At 40.3% G+C, this 23,051-nt stretch overlaps 1 protein-coding gene across 2 annotated transcripts; it reads right to left on the reverse strand.

The window, feature by feature from the left end:
• Positions 1–585: 585 nt before the first annotated feature.
• LOC135705463 (nucleolar protein dao-5-like) lies at positions 586–14,881 on the reverse strand. Of its 2 annotated transcripts, none has more exons than XM_065227213.1 (4): positions 14,492–14,881; positions 13,905–14,430; positions 5,945–7,114; positions 586–1,075 (listed from the first exon to the last, which is right to left on the reverse strand). In XM_065227213.1, exons 1-4 carry the CDS (start codon positions 14,559–14,561, stop codon positions 775–777), a joined length of 2,067 nt encoding a protein of 688 aa, XP_065083285.1. In that variant the 5' UTR covers positions 14,562–14,881; the 3' UTR covers positions 586–774. The 2 variants fall into 2 exon arrangements, with proteins under 2 accessions (XP_065083285.1, XP_065083291.1); XM_065227219.1 differs by lacking the exon at positions 586–1,075 and adding an exon at positions 5,492–5,624.
• Between the last annotated feature and the right edge of the window lie 8,170 nt (positions 14,882–23,051).

The raw sequence follows: 23,051 nt of genomic DNA on the forward strand, positions 1-23,051 counted from the left end.
AAAAGTATGGACGTCTGTCAAAAGTTGTTCCAATCGAACAGCTTTTTTTCAGTTTAATTGTATGTTTGGCAACCCGGCATTTTAACAGTTCAAATGTTTTGTTTTAATATTTCAAACCGTACGAGATGTCGAAGACAATGGTCACGTCAACGCCAGATCAACAGAAACGACGTTCGGCCGTTGGAAAGCTTCCGGTTCCATGTGGACCACGGTGGTCGATCTATTCGGATGGGAAGTACCTGGGGGGAAGTGAGTCACTACGATGGCAACGTAATCAACATACTGTACACCGTTTCGAATCAGACGCTTCCCTGCGGGAGGAAGGTCTACTGCATCTGTGTAAGCGCGGGGGGTACTGTACTAGGAAAAGTAAAATTATCAAACGATATTAAACAATGGAAATGAGTCATTATGATACTAACCCTAGCTCGGCTGGGTTGGCACTGATGGTGAGCTGTTGGATGGCTAGGATGACCTGGATGGCAAATTTAAGACATTCTTAAATTCATCTTAAATATGGACATTTCTTCAGCAATAACTTTCACCGTAGGTAACACATTTTGATTTCCCTTATTTATTCTATCGTAAGAGCTGTACTCGGACAGTAGGTAAACAAATTATTCATAGTCAATTATACGAAACTGAGCTTAAACTTAAAAGTATCATCAGTAAGTAGAAAGAAGAAAAAACCAATTTTCAATCTCACTGGCGCAATTTACAATTAATCTAAAAAAAAACACTGGCACTCATTTTAGCCTGGCACACTAGCAAATCTTATTCATCGTCTTCCTCTTCCTCCGAACTGCTTCCTGCCTCTGAATCGTCGTCAGCATCGGAATCGTCATCTGTCGATTGAGCCTGCTTTTTGGCGTTCACTTTCTGAATGTACTTTCGGATCTCGTCCTTGGGCAGCGATTTCAGGTAATGCTCGAAATCGACGATGTACTGCTTCTGGGCGACCTTCAGCTGTTCGCTAATTTCGCGCTTCTTCGCAACCGTTAGGTTTGCGAACGATTCCACGTGCTTGCCGGGCTTACCCTTGTAGAACCGCTGCCGGTAGAACTCCTCGATGTCCCTGCAAGAACAAGGGGGTTGGAGGATACAGAAAAGGCGAAATATGGTTCGCTTTGACGAGAGGGTTTTGTCTTGCACGGCTGACAAGCTTGCTAGTACTGGATGCTTTAATTTAGGGAACTTGCACATACCTTCACTGCCTATAATCCCACATCAGTCCCAAGTGGAAAAAGTAAGCATTGAGAAAATGGCAGTTGAAGTTAAGAAGTTCAATTTCCTTCTAAATATTTTTGAAAAATCATAGTAAATTAATCGATAATTTTTGTTTTGATTATTAATTTATTTGATAAGGCTCAACCGAATTAACGTTACAGAGCCGAGGATTCTTGTTCACTATGCATCTTAAATCTATAGTCAAATGGTACAACACAATAAACACTTTATCTTGCGCTATCCAAAAAGCCTCCTCCATCAGAACTGGAGCCACTTCCAGTGGTTTCATTATATGGCAGTTACGACAACGAGGGTCAGAGCGCTTCCATTGCAGCAATGGACGCAAAACGTGGTCAGCACTCACACACTCATCACTAAACGGTTGCTTTCCAAAGTCGACGACGCATCGACCGAAAGAACTGCTGATGAAGAACAATGACCACACAATAGTTGCTGCCGAGAAAACAGACGATCGCGTGGCACACATCGAGAGAGGCCTGCTTTTGTCGACAGCCGAGTGCACACTTAAAATGGAATTGTGAGCAGGCTGAAAAATCTCATTACAGATAAATGAATCTATGAGATAATAATATTATAGGACACATAAAACCTGTCAATTTTGCATTCAGAGGGTCACAATTAGCTATTTTAGCTATAATGAGATATTTTAATGAGTGAGTACCCTTCGTCATAACTAATAGCTAATAGCGACACTTCTTCTTCTTCTTCTTCTTCTTCTTCGCATTTCAAGCTTATTGCATATCGCATATTAGCTTATTGCGTGCTCTCAACTTAGTGTTCTAAATGCACTTCCTCAGTGTGGCAAGTACAATCATACTCTATGCCCAGGGAAGTCGAGACATTTTCTGCGCCTTTACCGACTGAGCTAAAGGAGGCCCCCATAATAGCGACACTGTGGGAGTGAAATTGACAGGTTTTATATGTCATACACAAACTTTACCTCATCTTCTTGTATCTTACATATAAAAATTATTATTACAATATCTCAGTTTCATAATTTCTAAAAATAGCATTTTAGCTGTAATGAGTTTTTTCAGCCCTGATTGTGAGAATGTAAAAATACGAAGTTTGCCTTTCCGTCGTAGAAGAAAATTCCGAAAGAAATCATTCGAAAATGTTCTATTTTTTAAGTTCTAATTTCAACGCGTTCAAGATGCATTTTACCGAAAAGGTGTTGCGGATTTTTCATGGGCGTGACATAAATTTATTCGGCGGCGTGAACGATTTTACTGCGGTGGCGCGCCGGTTCAATTTCATCGGCGGTGCAGAGGTCTACTTCGCACTGTCTCGAACCTTGGACAGTCGAAGACCACATGCTCCGGCGTTTCATCTTCGTTGCCACACTGCGGACTGCGGACAGAGGGGTGACGCTGCGTGTCCGAACCAATGCAGGTATTTCCTGAAGCAGCCGTGGCCAGACAGTAACTGCCTTAGGTGGAAGTTGACTTCTCCGTGTTTTCTGTTCACCCAGGTCGAAAGAATCGGTATTAGTCGATGTGTTCCACTCCTGTTGCCACTTAGCCAACGATTCCGGTCTCACAACTTTCCGTACTCTTCCGGCTTCTCTCCGCCTGTAGCACTCGCTGTCCTCCGCTAGGGTGATCCCGATAGGGATCATACCGGAGATAACGCATACTGCTTCCAACGAGATGGTTCTGTACGCACTCACGACTCGCATGGCCATGAGCCGGAACGTACTACTCAGTTTACTTTGGTTCTGCTTCGTTTCCAGCGCTGGAACCCAGGCTGGACCTCCATACCTCATTATCGACGGCGACACAATGGCCAGAAGACGCCTCATGCTGCTGCTGGGACCAGCGTGGTTCTGCATGATTCTAGCTATCGCGTTGATGGACTTCGAAGCCTGTTGAAGTTTAGCCGGTCATCGATCATCACTCCCAGGTATTTTAACACACGCTTCGAGGCTATGGCGTGCTCCCCGACGGTGATTTCTGCCCGCTGTACCGCTTTACAGTTACTGACTTCCGTTTTGTGGTGGGCTATCTGCAGCTTGGCTCCTTCCATCCATGTCGATCGCCTCAGTCGCTAACACTTCCACCTCTTCCAGCGTCTCGCCTGTTTACCATCAAGACGATGTCGTCCACAAAGCCAACGATCTCAACTCCGTTGGCAATGTTTGTATAAATATGAGCAATACACTGATGCAAAATTTGACTTTTTCGCTCCACAGTGCTTAAATGGTTTCAAATCGGGTCCTGATTAGCCTCCCAAAGTTACAACTCATTTGGTTAGAAACAGACTTCGCACAAGCCATTTGAAGTTTACATGTAAATTACTATGGGAATTCTCAACTTTTTGTTCATTGCCATTTAGTCTTTTTCCATATTGAGCTGCGAAACAGTTCGATAGCCATTCTTATAGAAAATTTTCTCAGCTACAACTTTGCTGAAGATCGTTTCTATGTAAAACGAGACAGGAAAAAGTTATTAATTATTTAAGAGATTGGTAAACTTATGACATGATCAAGCAGCTGCTCTGTAGGCAACACTGTATTTTGCAGTGTGACATAGTAGCCTTGATTTTTGTGTCCTATTCAACGCCCGAGAAACACCAATGTTGCCTGCTGAGCAGTTGATTGAGCATGATCATAAGACATCAGCGCATTGAACCATTGATAACGTTCGATCCTTGCATTTAATCAAAAAGTGGTCTTCAGCAAAGTTGTAGCTGGGAGAATTTCCTACAAGCACAGTTGAAAGTTTTTGAAGCAGACCGATATGGTGAATTATTAGGTAGACATGAACAAAAATCTTGGTTTTGCCATAGTAATTCCCATACAAACTTCAAATGGTTTGTGCCATCTCAGTTTCTCACCAAATGGGTTCAAATTTTGAGAGGTTAGTCAGGATCCGGTTTGGAATCGTTTAAGTATTGTGGAGCGAAAATTTCAAATTTTGCATCACTCTAATGAGCAATAATTTAATACCATCTCACCAACTTTCGCTGTTTCTTCACTCTTCTGTCCAATTTTCGTGTCTATTTGTGAGCTCGTTGTCCTATTCTGCATCACTGCTAAATCCTGAAAGTCTCCCATGTCATTTCTGATGTGATCCACTATATATCGACGTCCATGATTAGTATGATGATCTTGAGTTCCTAGCTGCGTCTTAGAAAAACCGTAACACCACCGGAAAATTTACATTGCGCATCTCCGGGTATTTTCTTAACGAGCATCATTCCATTGTCGTACACTCAAAAAATAAATCACATTTCCAATGGAAAATATCCATTAGAATTTCACATAACTTTCATGTGATCTCATAATTGGGAATCGCACTACAAAATCACATAAAGCTTATGTGTCCAATGAAATTTATGTGATTTATCACATAAAATTCATGTGATCATATGAATGTTATGTGAATTTCAGATAAAAATCATTAATTTTGTTAATGGAAAAATATCATGTGCGTTCCCAATGGAAACTATATGAAAACTTTTTTCGGTGTATCGCTGTCATGCCGCGATTCGCATTTGTTGACTCCATGGTACCGGAAAAAATATAGATATATACATTATTAGCAATGATGTGATATTACCACTACGCGATGGCCGTTCAGAATGGTTCAACGGATGTGAAATGAGGGAACCAGTGCTGTTAATTTTCATATCATTCGATTGAAGATTAACCAATACAACCATTCAATCAATTCTGTGAAAACGAATTCTCACAGTACCATAATTTGAAGAACCTCTTTCTCTACTTCTTCTTTCCTTTATTTAACGTCGGTCTCTGTTCGGCAATTTAGTGCCAATCACCGACGGACATCGATTGCCATCCATTGACGACAATCGCATGTGCAGGAAGGCAGTTTCCACACCTGCGTAGGATATCGCACCCATTCAACACACATCGGCCGGGACCAACGGCTTTACTTCCCTTCCGAAGGAAGACGTGACCAGAGATTTCTATGCCTCAGAAAAATCCCACCGACATTCTTTTTATCAAATTCTAGAACCACAACAGTCTTTATCCTGTTGCAATTTTTATCCAATGCTTGGTCCAACTATTAACCCTATTCAACATGCCGGTAGAAAACCAATTGAAAATCAGTGAAAACTCACTCATTTTCATTAACACTGCAAGCATCTTGGAATCCCTCGAATTCGTTTCAAAAGTGAAAAGCAGCAACAGTTATAGCAGTAGTCAGCGTTTAATATTATTAGATAACAATGAATTGCGATAGTCAACAAATGAAACCTTCTTGGTGGTTGACATCTCTGTGCTGACCTAAACAATTAAATAACCGAATCCAACTCAAACAATAATAAAAAAAAAAACAATTATTAACTACAAACTGTGAGGAGTCACATAGCGTAATTTCTGTGGTACGTGAAGGCTGTGAACCCGCTTTCTACAAAACAAATAAAGATAACGTTTGTGTTAGTAGTGCGTAGCAAGTCGACGAGCTAGCATGCATTAGATCGAAGACAACATATCAAGAAGACTGGCAACCCTTCCATTTTCTCGTACGACCGCTATGAGACCGACACAATCGCGTCATCTACCGCGCAAACGTAAATGCTTCGAACGAATTTGATAGCAAAGATCACAACCTCAGAAGAAAGGTTTGTGTATTTGCTCATTTTTCTATGCCGTATTCTGGCAGAGTTGCCAGTCTTCTTGATTTGATGTCTTCGATTAGATCCTATATGTATTTTCAGAAGTACTCACTTGGGTGGCTTCTCCGGTTCCTTCAGTGTCTTCGCGGGGATCTCCTTCGTCTTTGCCGCTTTGGTGCCCTTGATGGCCGGCGGGGGCAGCGCTTCCGGTTCCTCTTCCTGCTTTATAGGTTTCACCACCTTTGCCGATGTTTTCTTCGGTTTCTTCACCTCTACCTCGGGCTTAACGTCTTCGGGTGACGGTCGCTTCTTCGTGTCGGATACTTTCCGGGCGCTTCCATTCTTACTTGGTGAAGCCGGAACGCTTTTCCGGCTCATACTAACCTGATGCTTAGTAGGTACGTATTCTTCTTCGTCTTTATCACCATCTTCTTCTTCATCCGAAGAAGAGGCCGACGAGGCGGGAGGTTCCGACTTGCTAACGCTCAGCAGTCCTGGCGCCTTGCTGGTGGAAGGCGGCGGCGGAGCAGTTGCGATGGAAATCTTTGGCTGTTTCTTCAGTGGCGTTCGATGGTCAGATAATTCGGATTCCTCGGCGGAATCATCAAATTTGGGCTCCGTCTTGGATTTCTTGCCGGTTGTCAATTTCTTGTTGATCGTCGTGGATTCCGCAACCGGAGTATCCTCGTCCGCTGAACCGGCGGAATGCAATTCTTTCAAAGCGGCCTTCTGCGGTGTCTTCTTCTCAGTCTTCTGCTTCTTGGTAGTCTTGTCAGAGATCGTCTTTAGGAAATCAATTTCCGCCTGCTGTTTGTCCTTTGGGAGCTTCTTAATGTACTCCTGATACTGGAAGACAAATGCGGTCCGAGCTTTTTGGAACTCTTCCTTCAGCTGCGATTGCTCCTGGGCGTCCAGCTTTTTGTAATCCATTCGAATCTTATGCTCCCGTTCGTTCCCATTAGCTGCTGCGTACTGGGAGCGCATCTTCCGGCGGAAGAACTCGTACACATTACGTCCCACGAACTCCGGCTTGCCGAGGGATTGGTCGAGCATGATCAGCTCCTTTTTGTTAAGCAACTTGCTGTCTGTGTCGGCCTGGGCTTCGAACGACGCCCGAATGAACTTGACCTTCTTCTTCAGCGGGAGTGCTTCCCACTCTTTGCGGACTTGCTGGCACGAAATGTTGTCGGAAGTGGCGCGCCGTGACCGGTAGAACAGTTGGAAAGGCGTTTTCAGCGGTTCCTTGCGAATCTTCCTCGGTGTCAGATCCGGGTGGTCTTGACTGGAAAAAGAGGAAGGGTAGAGGCATATTAATAGTGTGGTTTTGATTGCTTGGGTTAGAGAGTGGGATAGGAAGCAAGGAAGAGTTATTAACGTGAGCATTCTAGATTCGTTTCTAGTCACGACGTTGATAAAGTCGCCGATCAAACTTGATTGTGGTTGGCCCTAAGGACCATTATTTTGAAAACCTTCTAACAGTGACGTCACCTTAACCTTAATGTCCGGCATCATGGATAATATTCATGCACATGACGTCAAAAACAGTTAGATAACTGATGAATATGTAGCAAAAAGAGCAAAGTCTTTCTTTTGGTAAAAACTCGCTGTTTCACTAGTTGATTCTGAAGCTTTTTTTTTTTTTTTTTTTTTTTTTTTTTTTTTTTTTTTTTTTTTTTTTTTTTTTTTTTTGTAAAATATTGTTTATTTAGGTCTTAAATAACATATTCAAGATATTTAAAAAATATATCAATCTTCTAGAGTCAAAATGAAATCTAGCTCGCCCACATCTATTCTATTATTAATATTCACATTGACAAAGTTGATGTACTTAATGAACGTTTTTAAAATTTGATTTCTTCTCGCTGTTGTCATGTTACCCAAGATTGGCCGTACAAGATCGTCGAAGCTCAGCCTCTGCCAGCCGCCGAGCGTCGTCGTCAATTTTCGCTGGATGTGTGCCCAAGCTGCAGCAACTCGAGGGCATTCGCAAAACTTATGTTGCAAAGTCTCGATTCCTACCGCACAGTGCTGACAGTTTGGGTCGTTTGCACGGCCAATGACGTTCATCAGTCTACGGTGCTCCGTCTTCTCGTTTACTAGCAGGTAGAGATCAGTGCGCTGGCTCGACGATAGCCTTCTCGATGATATGTTCATCCAGATCTTTTTCCAATTGATGCCTGGATGGTTTCGTTCCACTCTGGGTAGCTCAGTTTGTTCCAAGTAGAAACGATGGATTTGATCGCTGGAGGGGTTTTGTTGGATGTGGTGTGGAAATAAGGGAATTTGCTGTGAGAGAAGTTTTAGGCAAGGAAGATCGGCGGGGGGAGGAATATTTTGGGTGAGAAGGGACTGATAATAGGGAAGGGAAACGATCTCCTGCAGGTGACGATTGACTAGAAGTGCTTTGCATTTGATCGCCGGCAGTTGCAGTTTCAATCCACCCTGCTCTCTGCTGCGCGCCAACTGCTGCATTGGGACTCGTGCGGGTAGCCCACGAAAAAGGAAAGTCCCCATCGTTGATGTCAGCTTCGCCGTGTGAGCACATTGCGGTGGAATAACAGACGAGAGGTACCACACCTTCGCTGTAATGAAGATGTTCAGCAGTAGCACTTTCTGCTGCAGGGAAAGGGAGCGCATGTTATGCAACCATATGAGTTGCGAGATCCTCGATACTAAAGCGTCCCAGTTTAGTTTAGCTCTGACGTGTTAGGGTTTAATGATTTTTTCAGTTCTCATGTCGAATTCCCGGTTTGCTGGCCACCTGACTAGAGTTGTAACGTGCTGTAAGCTTTTTCGTGAGCCTGAACATGAAATTATGGAAAATTTCAGAGGCCTCTACTAATGTCGAGTAGGCAAACATTGGAAAAACTTATGCGATAAGCATAAATTGAGAAAGTTTAGGTCATGCCTAAAAAAAATCAAGTTAGTCAAATTGCTACTGATATTTATCAATGTAAAAGCCTCTGGCCGTTACGAGAATAAATTGTCTAATACTCGAACAATCATTCTTGCCTTATACGACACACTGATAGTGGCCTAATAGATATGCTATTTTTGTGCTATCTTACACAAAACAGGGTGTCGACTCAAAGTCGAAAACAAAATTCCCTGACTTTCCCTGACTTTCCAGTCGGTTTTCAGAAAAATTCCAGTCCACAAAACTACGTTATTTTAACCTAAGAAGCTACAACGTGATGAGCTTTATTATACCCAGTGCTGTGTTCCTAAAATTTGAGCTAAGTAGTCGCACCGAATATTGACCGGCGCCCTTAAAATATAAATCTGCCTAAAATAACGATGCATTCGCCCGCGACGTTGATGGCGTTGTTTCACATAGTGTTTTATCTAGTTTATATAGTACGTTGCAAAACATTTGCACTTTATCGAGCAGCACCGTACTCTACAGGTGGTTAAGTCCCTTTACCCTTTCTTCTTGAAATTATGATTAGTTCGATTATGAAAGTTCCATCAACATTTTCCCAGTACTATCATTTGTGTTTTCTAATTTATCTCATATTTATCTTGCTTGACTTTCTCCTAATTTCAGGAAAAACCTTGAACAATTTCTAGAATTTTCCTAAACATTCGTGGGCAAAGCAAAATTTCCAAAACTATCAGTATGTTATCAAATCAAAACCTCCGCAGTAAGAAGCCCTTACTGCACTAACTGCGCAAAGGCGCAACGAACTTGAGGCACTCGGTCCCCCTTCTTAAGTTACAAGTACTAGGCCAATTAAGGGGAAGATTATGGATATGATGATAGTTAAAATCAAAAAAACAAAAAATAAAGATACATAAATATGGATTCGTTTTATGCGTTTTACTCAGAACACCTCTGGCGTTTTACAAATCATGGCCATCAATCCTCGCTACGCAAATCTTTGAAATAAGAACCAGAGATTGTGTTGTTACAACTGATGTTACCTTTGGAAACCTTATTAGGCAATACATTTACTGTTTCAGTGCCACGTTTTCACGTTTATAACAGGTTCTTGCTTTAAACGTTCCCAAGAACTCGTGACATTACTGCCGAAAGTATTAAATCAGTCCAGAAAATTTAACATTTTCGGAAGTGAGTCTATCTTTAAGCGATTCAACATTTTCCCTACTGAACTCAAGCTTTTCTGAAGTTATTAAATATGCTATGAGCTGAATACATGAATCCAGTGCTTCCAATGTTTCCGAAGTGATTCAAAACTTTTGTAAAGTTCAGTACTGTTTGAAGTTATTCTGTTGGCTGCTTTTTTTTCTGACATGGTCCAGTACTTGCCAAAGTGATCTTAATCTTTTTTCAAGTTATTCAGTACTTTCTGAAGGGATTCTTAAATTTTCAAAGTGATTCTAAACTTTCCTAATGGAATGTAATGTCAGTATAGACAGATCTCGTTTTTGGAAACGTAACTACAGTGCACTCTCTACGACTCGAGGTACCTATAGAATTATGGAGTTATAGAATAACAATCTCATACAAATTCGCTATCTCAGTAGCCATGACACTCATTTATATGATGGTTATATAACTGGATATCGAGTAACTGGACATCAAGTTGTGGAGAGTTGGCTGTTCTTCATCTATGTTGCCAAAGTCGAGATCTTTTTCGATATGTCACAATTGAGTAGCTTAGCGATAATAATCAATACTCCCTGAAGTAAATCCTGCTGAGAAACTGTTGAAAAATTCCTGGAAGTGAGGAGGATCTCTCGGTTTTTGACGGTCTAATTGACCTACATTATGAAGCGGCTGGCACTGTTATTGCCTATCGTAAAGTATGAGATCAGCAGTTTTTACACATTGCAGATGCATGCTCGTCCAACGCATCGTTTTTTGCTTCTCTGACAGGTGATCTGGCAATAACGGAGTAGCAACCGCGAGCTAATTTTTTTTTTCTTTATTTAAGAGGTTTTCAGCCTAAATGCTGGTTCGCCTCTGAGAACCGCGAGCGGTTAATCATTCTCATGCTCAATTATGTCTGTACTATTTGAAGTTATTCAGTACTTTCTGAAGTTTTTCTGCAGTAATTCAGCACTTTTCAAACTGATTCCGAGATTTTCTATCGCTTTTCAGTACTTTCAGAAGAGATTTTGAACTTTTTTTAATGATTCTGTGATGCCCAAAGTTATTCCGATTTTTCTGAAGTGACTAAATATGTTCTGAAGGGATTCCAAACTTTTCTGAAGTTATTACAAAATGATCTCTGCTCTTGAAGAAGTGATTGCAAACTTGAGAGAATTGATAAAGTACTTTCCGAAGTTTTGTGAAGATGTTCAGTTCTTTCCGGATTTTTTTTTAGTTTTTACGAAAGCGATTACAAACTTTCTGGAAAGATTAAGTATTATCCAAAGGGATTCAGAAATTTTCTTCAGTCACTCAATACTATCCGAAGAATTTCAAAGTTTTTTCTGAAGTGATTAATTATCCAAGTAACATTGTAAGTTTTATTGAGGTTTTAAAGCACTCTACAAGTCTAAATCATGGTCTACAGTACCCTCATAAAACCCAAATTGTTACTTGGGTACTTTCAGAATTGATTTCAAACTGTTCAAAAGTGATTCAGTTCTTCCTGAAGCGATTCAGTACTTTCGGAAGTGATTACAAACTATCTGGAATTATTCTGTACTTTTCGGAGCGATTCCAAACAGTTCTGAAGTGATTCAGTACTTTCTGAAATCATTTAGTGCTTTGCGAAGTGATTATGAACATTCTGAAGCGATTCAGTATTTCCGACGTGAGGCTGAACGTTTCTGAAATGATTCTGTGCATTCCTAGCTAATTTAATCATTTTCGAAGTTATTCGGTTCTTGCGGAAATGATTACAAACTTTCTGGGATGATTCAGTACTTTCCAATGTGAATCCGAAATTTTCTGAAGTGATTCAGTACTATCCCAAGAGATTCCGAGCTTAAAGTGGTTCAACACTTTCCGAAGTGATTCAGTGCTTTCTGAAATAATTCAGTACTTTCCGAAGTGATCATGAACTTTTCCAAAGTGATTCCGAACATTACTGAAGATATTCGGTGTTTTCCGAAGTGATTCCGAACATTTCTCAAGTGATTCAATTATTTTCAAAGTGAACTTTTCGCAATGATTCAGTGCTTTCCAAAGTGATTTCGAATATTTATTAAGTGTTTTGGGTCTTTTCTGAAGTTATTCAGTACTTTGTGAAATGATTCTCAACATTTATGAAGTGATTCAAGACTTTCTGAAGTGATTCAAGACTTTCTGAAGTGATTCCACACTGTTCTAAATCGATACAGTACGTTCAGAAGTGATTTCGAACATTTCTAAAGTGATACAATACATTCCTAAATGATTCAGTAGTTTCCGAATTGATTGAAAACATTTCTGAAATGATTTAGCACTTCCGAAGTAAGTCCAAACTTTTCTGAAATGATTCAGTACTTTCTGAAGTGATTTCGAACTGTTCATTAGTTATGCAGTGCGCTCTGAAATGATTCAGTACTTTCTGAAGAGATTCCGTATTTTTATGAAGTGATTCAATTATTTCCTTAAGTGATTCAGTAATTTTTTAAGTGATTCCGAACTATTCTCAAGTGATTCAGTACTTTCTGAAGTTATGTCGATCTTGTTTATATGATTTCAAACTATTCTCCCATACCTCACCGTGAAAGAATTCCATCACCGTCATGTCAAAATTTCTATCTTACGCCACTAAGTAGCGCCAACTTTTGTCCGCCAATCAGGATTTGCACCGTTAGTGGTTAACCTCAATTAGATGAACTTTTGGACAGTTCAGTGGTATTATTTAACTTTTTTCCCTCGATCATGGACACACAGCCCGAGCAAAGTCTGAGATCAAATTGCAATCTAAATTTGATGTTGTGATTTCGCTGATAATGATAACTCAGGTTGCTGTCGTTTTGGTCGTTTTAACGGTTAAAATATCAAAATTGATAGCAAACATATCTTCCTGTGACATCACATTGAAAACTATTTCTGCTATCAGTGAGAGCAAACTGAATACTCAATTTGATATCAATTTTTCATGTTGATAACAAAACAAGTATTCAATTTGATGTTATGCTAATAGTACGTTCAGACTACAGAGTTATAACATGTTATAGCGCTTTCTTGATGGTGGTTTCTGTGTTGCAATTATTTGACAACCGTTATAACATGTTATAACTCTCCAGTCTGGACAGCGCTTAAGGCAATGAAGTCAAACCCGCAACAACATATTTTTGTACAGCAAAATGAAAACAAAATTTATCAATTGCATAAACTGAAATTAAATTAGGATTTCAGTTTGATGTTGATATCAAAACTGGATTTCAATATGCTTTCATTTTGATGCTGGACTGATGCTGATGCTATTTTTTTTTCAAAAAGATATTCTGCATTATTACCTAAAAACCTCTCTCTGCATTGGCGTTGCCATGCGATAAGGTACATATTTGAAGATATTCTGGATACCACGCAAATATTTGAAAACATCCCAACTGATACTGCAAACACTATCCTTGAATGCATTATGCAAAATATACAGCCCACAGCTTCCCAGATCTATCCGCTTCTCGCCACCTTTTTGTACCTCTTGCTTCAATTCACATTGGGCCCATCCATGGACACTTGCAGCAACTTGTTCGAAGAGATACCGGCCAGGGCGTCCATAAACGCAGCGAGTAGATCTGATGCCCGGGATCTTCCCAAAAACGTTGACGTCATGCGCTGATAAAATTTCAAAGATTGTTTTATGTGTCCCACACATAATTTTTAGCAATGTGATCAACATTATTTTATTCCCTGACCTACACTAAAATTCCCTGACATTCCCTGACTTTCCAGATCATAAATAGAATTCCCTGACTTTCCAGGTTTTTCCAGGTAGTCGACACCCTGCAAAATGACGCGAGCTTTTTGCAATCTGAAATGCGTCGAAAAAAAAACTGCATTTGAATTTTTCAAAAATGCATCAAAGTGAATTGAACCTTAAGCATGTTTTTCTTCAGTTGTTGTCTTTCGACGATATTAGTTAGCCTTTCTGTCGTAATAATCCTGTTTTCCAATCGGATATACCATTTCAGTCAGTGAATCAGTTCGATCCGATACTTACTAGAACTTGGACAGATTGGCCTGATACTCCTCCTTCATGCGGGCGGATTCATCCTCGTACCGACGTCGCTTTTTAGTCGATAGCTCTTGGAAAAGCTTTGGCACGATTTTGAAGATCTGCTGCACCTTCATGTCCTTGTGCTCCTCCCGCAGCTGGGGCAACATTTCCTTCACGAATAAACTGTACGCCGTCAGTGGCGGTTTCGGTCTTTCGGCACTCAACAACTTAGTCACCACATCCGGCACTTCTTCCAGAATTTCCCCAAATGTTCGGAACGACCTGATCTTCCCAATCAGCTGCTTAGCGACCTTTTCCACCTCCTGCGGGGTGTGTTGACGAATCTTGATCTGCTCCCAGTTCACGGCCTGTAGCGATGTCTTCCACTTGCGATGGTCCTTCTTCGGGAGGGTTTCCTTCAGCTGCGCCACCAACGATTCATAATCCGCTTTGGTCCACTCGCCCGAAAGGACCTCATCATCTTTGGTCTCGTCTTCCGAGTCGAAATGCGCATCATTGTCCGAAGCCACTGCAAAACAGAACCCAGAAAATCTCAATCCACGTAAAATAAAAACTAAAAACAAACTTACCACCCTCGAACTTCTTCGACAACCGATCGTCGTCTTTCGCAACATACACCGACATGGAACGTTTCCTCATGATTTTTGGCTAAAGTAAATACAAACAACTAATAACAAAAAAAAAAAAAGGGGGGCTTGTTTTGATGCCACTTCTTTCGCTAGCTGCTGCTGCTCGGTAGTATTATTTTGAGGTTAGGAGCCGAACCGCAGGACCACTTCAGGAACGAAAGATATTTCCTTTACCAAATCACTCCCGGCCAATTATTGAGCACTTCTCCGAAATGATTTAATCTTCTACTAGTGTTTCTAAATCAAAGCAAGTGTTTTCCCACTTAAATTAAGTGCTTTAACACATAAAACGCTAGCACTACCGACGGTTTGCCGCCAGCTTCACCGTATTTTATTTTCTTTTCATTCTAATGTTGCAGTGCAGAGCAGCGCGAGCGAGCGAAAGAAAAAAAAAGCTTTCTAGTGTAGTACTAGAATAAAAAATATGCCCGCACGACTTGTAGCAACCCATGTGGCACGGCTCAGTGGCCCAGCGTTGCCAGATTGTTCACAAGCTTAACGGGATGGGTCTGGCCTCGGGTCTGGCACATTTAGCATAAAGATTGTTGGCATAATGAATATTTTAACAAGTAATCGACAAATGGACATAAAACCTATTCAAAACTTAATCGAGAATATTCAACTAGCGCATTTTTTGTTCTAATGAAAAGTTAGTGTACACGGGCAATGAGATGGACCCAAATTTCAGTTCAGTTTACTCTTTCGGGTCTCTCTACACACTTATTTTGCGCCAACATTTTTATCCAGTGCGTCGAAAGTGCCAGTCATCGGACTCAAGGTGGCTACATATAGGTGTTCTAAAGTGTCAAATTCGTGATTCAGCCACGTTGGATTATTGTATGGGAAGGCAACCGAGTTTGTTAACAATTTGCTCTAAAACCACACTTTTCCCCCTCGTGAGCTCCTCGCCTACATACTGACAAAGCTGTATCACCATAGAGGTAACTCTAAGACCAGAAGGTCCCGAAGAAACGTGCTCACCTTTTTGGTAACTCTAAGGCTGTGGTCCATTTGGTGAATTTTCACTTAAATTTGACACTTCGAAACTAAATTATAATGTTCGAAAATCCCGAGGGGGACGACTCTATCTACGATGCAAAAAAGATTGTGTTTTGCTGTGGCTAGCTGCGCGCATGCTGAGTAGATAGAAAGAAGATTGATGACGATTCTGAAGATTTCCTGCAAAAAATTGATGAGCGATGCAAGTAGATGCGACAAATGAAAGAAGATTGTTCGAAGATTGATTCGCTAGTGTGAGATTTGTTGACCATCTAAACTTGAGATTTAGATGTGTCGCCCCCCTCGGAAAATCCCTCTGTTGTTGATCGGCCAATTTTCGAGAAGGTGTGTGTCAAAATTGATTCCTTGTCTGTCAGATATAAGTCTGCTGGAATAGCAGGTTAATTTGGAAATTTTCCATCTGTCAAGTTTAAGTGAAAATTCGCCAAATGGAACACAGCCTAAGACCATAGAGGTAACTCTAAGACCACTGGGTCCCGAAGAAAATCATTATTATTTTTGGCTCACTCAGTACCAGAACAACGGTCCCAAGCAGTCCCAAGCTATTTCACTCACCCCTGCATGTTCTGCATGAATCCACACACCCCTGATGTTATCTGTCAAACTTTCATAGCGAATCAAAACAAACATAGTGTAGTAATAGAATTTCAACTAGAATAGGGTACGTTAATCGTTTGCTTGGGACCAATAGGCTACTAAAGTGGTGAGCCAATTTAAAATCGTTAGTTTCGTATTGATTGTTGCTAAGACTAAGTAGTAGCAACAATCAATACGAAACTGATGATTTTAAATTGGCTCACAACTTGACTAGCCTATTGGTCCCAAGCAAATCGACTAACGTACCTCATTATAGTATAAATTCCAGTACTACACTATGTTTGTTTTGATTCGCTATGAAAGTTTGACAGATAAAATGAGGGGTTAGTGGATTTTCCAATGTTTCGAGGGGTGAATCGATTAGCTTGGGACCGAAGATAGTACCAAAGAAGAATACTAAGATGAAACAGTCAGAAGAAAAATTTTCTATTTTAGTGTCCTTCTTTCACGGTTCATTTCGTCCAATGAATACCCCCCGTATGCAAGGTAATTTTGTGGTTTTGCTGCCCCTTTGGTATAGATGAAATTTTGCGCTCTTTTTTAATCAAAAAAATTACACCAAAATCAGAGATGTCCCATTTTTAAATTATTCGATTAACATCTAATCGATTATTTTTTGTTCGCTGTGCTGTCATTTTTCCACCAATGAGAGTGCAGCACTTGTTTGAAACGATGGGTGATGATCCTCTGGAGAAGTTAATGCTTAGATCAGCATGATATACCGATTACAAATATTTTACTTTTCGGTTCGTTAATCGATTAATCGATTATTCGAATGAAAATCGGCCATCACTAGATGAATGTAAAATGTCATTTCAAGTTTAAGCAACAATCAATACGAAACTAACGATTTTAAATTGGCTCACCACTTTAGTAGCCTATTGGTCCCAAGCAAACGATTAACGTACCCTATTCTAGTCGAAATTCTAGTACTACGCAATGTTTGTTTTGATTCGCTATGAAAGTTTGACAGATAAAATGAGGGGTTATTGGTTTTTCCTATGTTTCGAGGGGTGATTCGACAAGCTTGGGACCGAAGATAGTACCAGAGGTGAGCCAAAAAGTTGAGCACGTTTCTTCGGGACCTACACTGTAACTGGCGAGTACCCATTAATGGGTGAAAAAGTACCCATTTTGTGGTAGTGTATGGACCTGTCAAAAAATGCGTATTTGAAAATTTCAAATAGTGGGTAATTTTTCACCCATTTCCGAAACCTGTTCAGGGATCCAAAATGGGTACATATTTACCCATAATTGGGTGAAAAATGTCTTTGTTGCACCATAACGTTGCTGACATACTTGGTTTACATTGTCGAGTGCCTTTGTTTCGTTTTGAAAAGTACAAAAAGTGATATATATGAATAGTTTAAAGAATGGTGATAGCTTCAAAAAGCTTCAAGGTAAGAAATACTATATGATTTGAATGATTTCTTAGCTTATAATGTTGTTAAAAGCATATTTGTTTCATTCCACAAATTTGAGTCCCATAAATACATTTTAAAAAATGGGTACTTTTTACCCAGTTACGGAAAACAATGCGTTCTGGAAATGGGTAAAAAGTACCCCATGATTTGACGTATAAGCTCTTTACCCATTAGTGGGTAAAGACGTTTTACCCATTTTATGAGTTTACCTACTTTACCGCGAAATGGGCACTTTTTCACCCATTAATGGGTGCTTTCCAGTTACAGTGTACTTGTCTTAGAGTTACCTCTATGGTTTAAGGCTGTACAAAAATAATGATATATACATAAATAATGATATGTACATAAATAATGATGTATACAATTTGAAAGGGACCGGGGCTAATCACAAATTACGTCCCCATGGTAACTGAAATAAACACGAGTGCGGACCCGTTGATAGTACCAGCAACAATCAATACGAAACTAACGATTTTAAATTGGCTAACTACTTGACTAGCCTATTGGTCCCAAGCAAACGATTAACGTGTAACCAGTGGTTACAATTAAACGTAGCAGATGACTTTGTCACCTTGCGATTATTTTTTTATAAGGTGTTCCATCCCAATACAGAACCCTATTCCCTAAATATCACAATCATGTCTGACTCTCATTGTTTGTTGGCAGCGGTTTGAACCAGCGAAAGATATCGTTTATGAATTTTTTTTACCATTGATTTGTCCGGACATAAATGAGTTTGGACCTGCACATCATACTGAAATCCAAGGTCAAAGAGTACGTCGACACACTTTTGGTATAGAACGGGATACTTACCTGATGAATATGGAATTTGTCTCCTCAGCAGATCTAATAACTGATCAGGGAAATAGGACCGTGAAATGCAAAAAACTATATCTTGCTGTTTAGTGTACACCCGAAAAGTTCCTTTCGATGGACACAATGGTTTTCATCTGAAATAAATCGCGAAATCAATTCGTTACCGCGGCAGAGTAGGTGTAGCTAGCAGCTTTACTTGAGTCGAAGGAAAAGTAAACAGTTGACGATTGACAAGTCAGGTTTTCAGCGCTAAAATGGCACTGGTGAGTTCGTGAGTTCCCTCTCTTCTTCACACGAGCGAAGAAGGTGAATTTTGCAAAAGGGCTTATGGAAAATATTGGTACAGCAGTTTTGAAACAAACTTCGTTCATTTCAAAAGGGTAATGGTGGGGCATTGTAACCAGTGGTTACAATTAAACGTAGCAGATGACTTTGTCACCTTGCGATTATTTTTTTATAAGGTGTTCCATCCCAATACAGAACCCTATTCCCTAAATATCACAATCATGTCTGACTCTCATTGTTTGTTGGCAGCGGTTTGAACCAGCGAAAGATATCGTTTGCCGCTCCGCGGCGCCGTAAATATAAAGCATGACCACAAATGATGCCACGGAAAAAAGTGACACAAAGAACATCAAGTGACAAAGACTCGATGTTTCATAGCATGGGTTGATCGGCTCAGCCGTAGAATTGTTCGCTCTCTTCTGTCCGTGAACTCCGTAGGAAGTGGAAGTGCGCGCGTGTTCCTAAAATAAAAAATAAAAAGTTGATTTATATTTATGTGGTGTTATAAAGTTAATGGCAGTAGTTAAAATCATTTAAAAGGTAGTGAAAATTAAAAGTGATTAAAAGAAGGATATTGTAAAAATTAAAGCTAGGGTAAAGTAAAGTTAAAAAGAAAATATTTTCTAATCTCCATTAGGTTTACTGCTGATACTGCATTCAATAAGTTTTTCGTGTTATCCAACGTAGAAATTAGGAAAAAGGTAATTAAATTGTTAAATTATATAATGTAGCCCAGGACAGCCTATATTGTGACGTCATAGCACTAATGGGTTGGGTAGGTCCATTATCTGGGCCTTTTTTCCTATTCGGACAAGTTCCGAAACTCTCTTCCGCAGAAAGAGTCAAGAGGAGCCAAGGATAGTGGCACCGGACCATTCGGCGAGCGTTCAGACTAGTCGCCACTTTAGTCACCGATACCAGCCAGGCGATCCACGTTAGTCAGTGGTATCGGAATCGATTTCTTCACGGACAGGAAACCCCATCAGCGTCCAGGTCCACTATCCTCATCAGACATTCTTGGAAGAATCAGCGTGGAGCAGAAGATCCGCCATTGCTCTCGACGATCAAAAAGGCCACTCGAGAATAGACGAAGGACCGCCATCTTGTTGGCATCAAGCAAGTGGCATCATCCACATCGTAACAACGATTCGACGTCGGCGTTTTCATCAGCCTCACCGCCTCACAACCGGCGCTCTGAACGGTCGATTGCGCCGATTGATCCACGTTGCCACCGGTGCTTCTATCGGCGATCACCGGTTAATCGTAAACTCAACGGCGACCTCATCATCAGCTCCGACGGCAATTCACCAGCAATCGAGACAGCAGAAACAAAGCCGAAATGTCAGCGATGTCATGCTGGTCGCTACAGCCGAATCATCGATGATCCTGCTACGAAGGTCGACCTACCCACCTACCAGAAAACCGCAAGTACCCAGTGCAAGTGCATGTGACGGCACCCTAGGTTAAAATAAAAACAGCTAAAATGTTATAAAAGGCGGCTATTTTTTAGAGAGTGCAGTCCTTTAAATTTATTCCACCACCTTTTCGTTTGTCCTCGTTTTCCCCGGACCCGAAAGGGGTCTTCAGGCCTCGTCCGGGAGTTCATAGTGCAGAAATTGGAACTTCGTTGGCTTTTGAGCTTCCCCATGTGTTTTGTGTTATTCTTTTTCAGGTGCATCGTTTGTGGTTATTGCTTACTTTTAAACAACATATACGTTCCTGCTGTTAACAGGTGGCAGTTGGATGTGAGTGTGATATTTAGTTCCGTAGGCGACCCTTAGATTTTCCCCGAGTTAGTCTAGAGGCTTACAAACGTACACCATTCTAGTCGAAATTCTAGTACTACACAATGTTTGTTTTGATTCGCTATGAAAGTTTGACAGATAAAATGAGGGGTTATTGGTTTTTCCTATGTTTCGAGGGGTGAATCGATTAGCTTGGGACCGAAGAGAGTACCAGAGCTGAGCCAAAAACTTGAGCACGTTATTTCGGGACCTTCTAGTCTTAGAGTTACCTCTATGGTACCAGAGCTGAGTCAAAAAGTTGAGCTCGTTTCTTCGGGACCTCCTGGTCTTAGAGTTACCTCTATGCTAGTAGCATAGAGGTAACTCTAAGACCACTAGGTCCCGAAGAAAATCATCATTATTTTTGGCTCACTCAGTACCAGAACAACGGTCCCAAGCAGTCCCAAGCTATTTCACTCACCCCTGCATGTTCTGCATGAATCCACACACCCCTGATGTTATCTGTCAAACTTTCATAGCGAATCAAAACAAACATAGTGTAGTAATAGAATTTCAACTAGAATAGGGTACGTTATTCGTTAAAATCGTTAGTTTCGTATTGATTGTTGCTAGTAGGTCCTGAACAGTTTCCGGACCGAGGTCCAGACGTGAGTCTTCAGGTTAAATTAATTAATAAATAAATAAAATAAAAAAATAAACGGCTTCGGTGATGAGTTTACCAACGAGTGACGGCTGACTTCTTCCAACAATCAATACGAAACTAACGATTTTAAATTGGCTCACCACTTTAGTAGCCTATTGGTCCCAAGCAAACGATTAACGTACCCTATTCTAGTTGAAATTCTATTACTACACTATGTTTGTTTTGATTCGCTATGAAAGTTTGACAGATAACATCAGGGGTGTGTGGATTCATGCAGAACATGCAGGGGTGAGTGAAATAGCTTGGGACTGCTTGGGACCTTAGTCATTAGTGAGAATTTCTACTATTTTTCGTTAAGATAAATTGACAAAATCACTAATTTAATTATTTACTACAGCCGTTACTTTTTTTCCTCGCTAGAAGTCATTTGAAGTTGATGCAGAAGTCCTCTGTTGCCAAGTGAAAAGAAAGGGAATCTTTCGAAAACCGTGATGCGAGTTCAACTGTTTTTCTCTTGGCGTGACTCATTATACACCGACTCTACCAGAGCTGAGCCAAAAAATTGAGCACGTTTCTTCGGGACCTTCTGGTCTAAGAGTTACCTCTATGCTACTTCCAGCTCTATCTATAGATTTGTTTTAGAACAAAGATTTTCGAGCTCGACCAACAATACAGATGGGTGGATCAAACAAATTGTAATGACCTTATCTCGCATACCGAAGCTCACCTAACCAATCGAACGCCACTATCGAATAGCAGAGAATTTTCCCTACCTGATGGTGTTGTTGGTTTTGCAAGACAAGCTTCGGTTCACGAGGAAAGAGCATTAAAAGTTTGATTACAAAAGCTTATTCACCTTTTTGTAATGTTGGTCGAGATTTCGTGATGTTCCTTTCTTATAAACAAACGGGTGTCAACGTTACTTGTCATGATAATTATAGAGATGTGATGTGATCCGATAACAGAGATGTGAGCGATACAAACAGATATTATCCGTTTTTAGAGATTTAAGCTCGATTATATTGGATATAATCGATAAAATGGAGCTCCTGCATTTTTTTGCGATTATGAATAAACTAAACTCAAATTTGGGTTGATCTCAATTGCCGTACACTGTAACTTGCAAGTACCCATTAATGGGTATAAAAGTACCCATGATTAGTAAGTATATGAAGCTGTCAAATAATGGGTAATTGAATATTTTTGGAAATGGGTTCTTTTGTACCCATCTTTTTTACCCCTTCGGGGAAGAAAAATGAGTATTATTTTACCCATTATTGGGTGAAAATTATCTTGATCAATAGTGAATACTGTCTAACACAAATCATCTTACGAGGATTTCAAAATGGTTTTTTTATGTCATCTGTGCCTAATAAAATGAGTATTGAAGTAAGTATTTATTTGGAATATATCTAGGCGGTGAACATTATGAAATTCAGAAGAACTTTAATAATTTTAATTTGCTTAATTTCAGATCCACAAGGAAGTGGCCGTGCACAAAGTGTTCCAGGAAAGGATGGCAAGAAGGAATTTCCGATGCAAAAGCAACACATTGCACAGCAGGGACAGGGTATGCCAAGTTGGAAAGCGGTATGATCCTTCTAGGAGCACAAGAAGACTCTGCGGATGTAAGTGAACCTCCCGGAAGTGGCAATAATTATGCATTTTAACAATCATTATTATCGAAATAAATGAAAACAAGTTATTAATGTTAATGTTTCCGCCATTTCAATGATATATGTGTAAAATGAAATTAAAATTAATCTCTAAATAGCTCAATTATCGAAAATGTATACTTTTTACCCATTTTCTAAATCGTTTCATTTCTGAAAATGGGTAAAAAGTACCCGATGATTTGACGTACAAGCTCTTTACCCATTATTGGGTAAAGACGTTTTACCCATTTTATGAGTTTACCCACTTTACTTCGAAATGGGTACTTTTTCACCCATTAATGGGTACTTGCCAGT

This window comes from Ochlerotatus camptorhynchus, unplaced genomic scaffold (assembly GCF_037179485.1).
Source record: "Ochlerotatus camptorhynchus isolate MF236.1 unplaced genomic scaffold, CSIRO-AGI_Acam_v1.1 ptg000022l, whole genome shotgun sequence".
NCBI classification, from domain to species: domain Eukaryota; kingdom Metazoa; phylum Arthropoda; class Insecta; order Diptera; family Culicidae; genus Ochlerotatus; species Ochlerotatus camptorhynchus.

Bases quoted from the DNA above. Each gene is read 5' to 3' on its own strand.
- LOC135705463 (XM_065227213.1), bottom strand. From the start codon at position 14,561: ATGAGGAAACGTTCCATGTCGGTGTATGTTGCGAAAGACGACGATCGG. The intron at 7,115-13,904 runs GTAAGTATCGGA...CTCTTTTTCCAG, and splicing joins GCCAATCTGTCCAAGTTCTA to TCAAGACCACCCGGATCTGA. The intron at 1,076-5,944 runs GTGAGTACTTCT...TTGTTCTTGCAG, and splicing joins GAACCGGAGAAGCCACCCAA to GGACATCGAGGAGTTCTACC.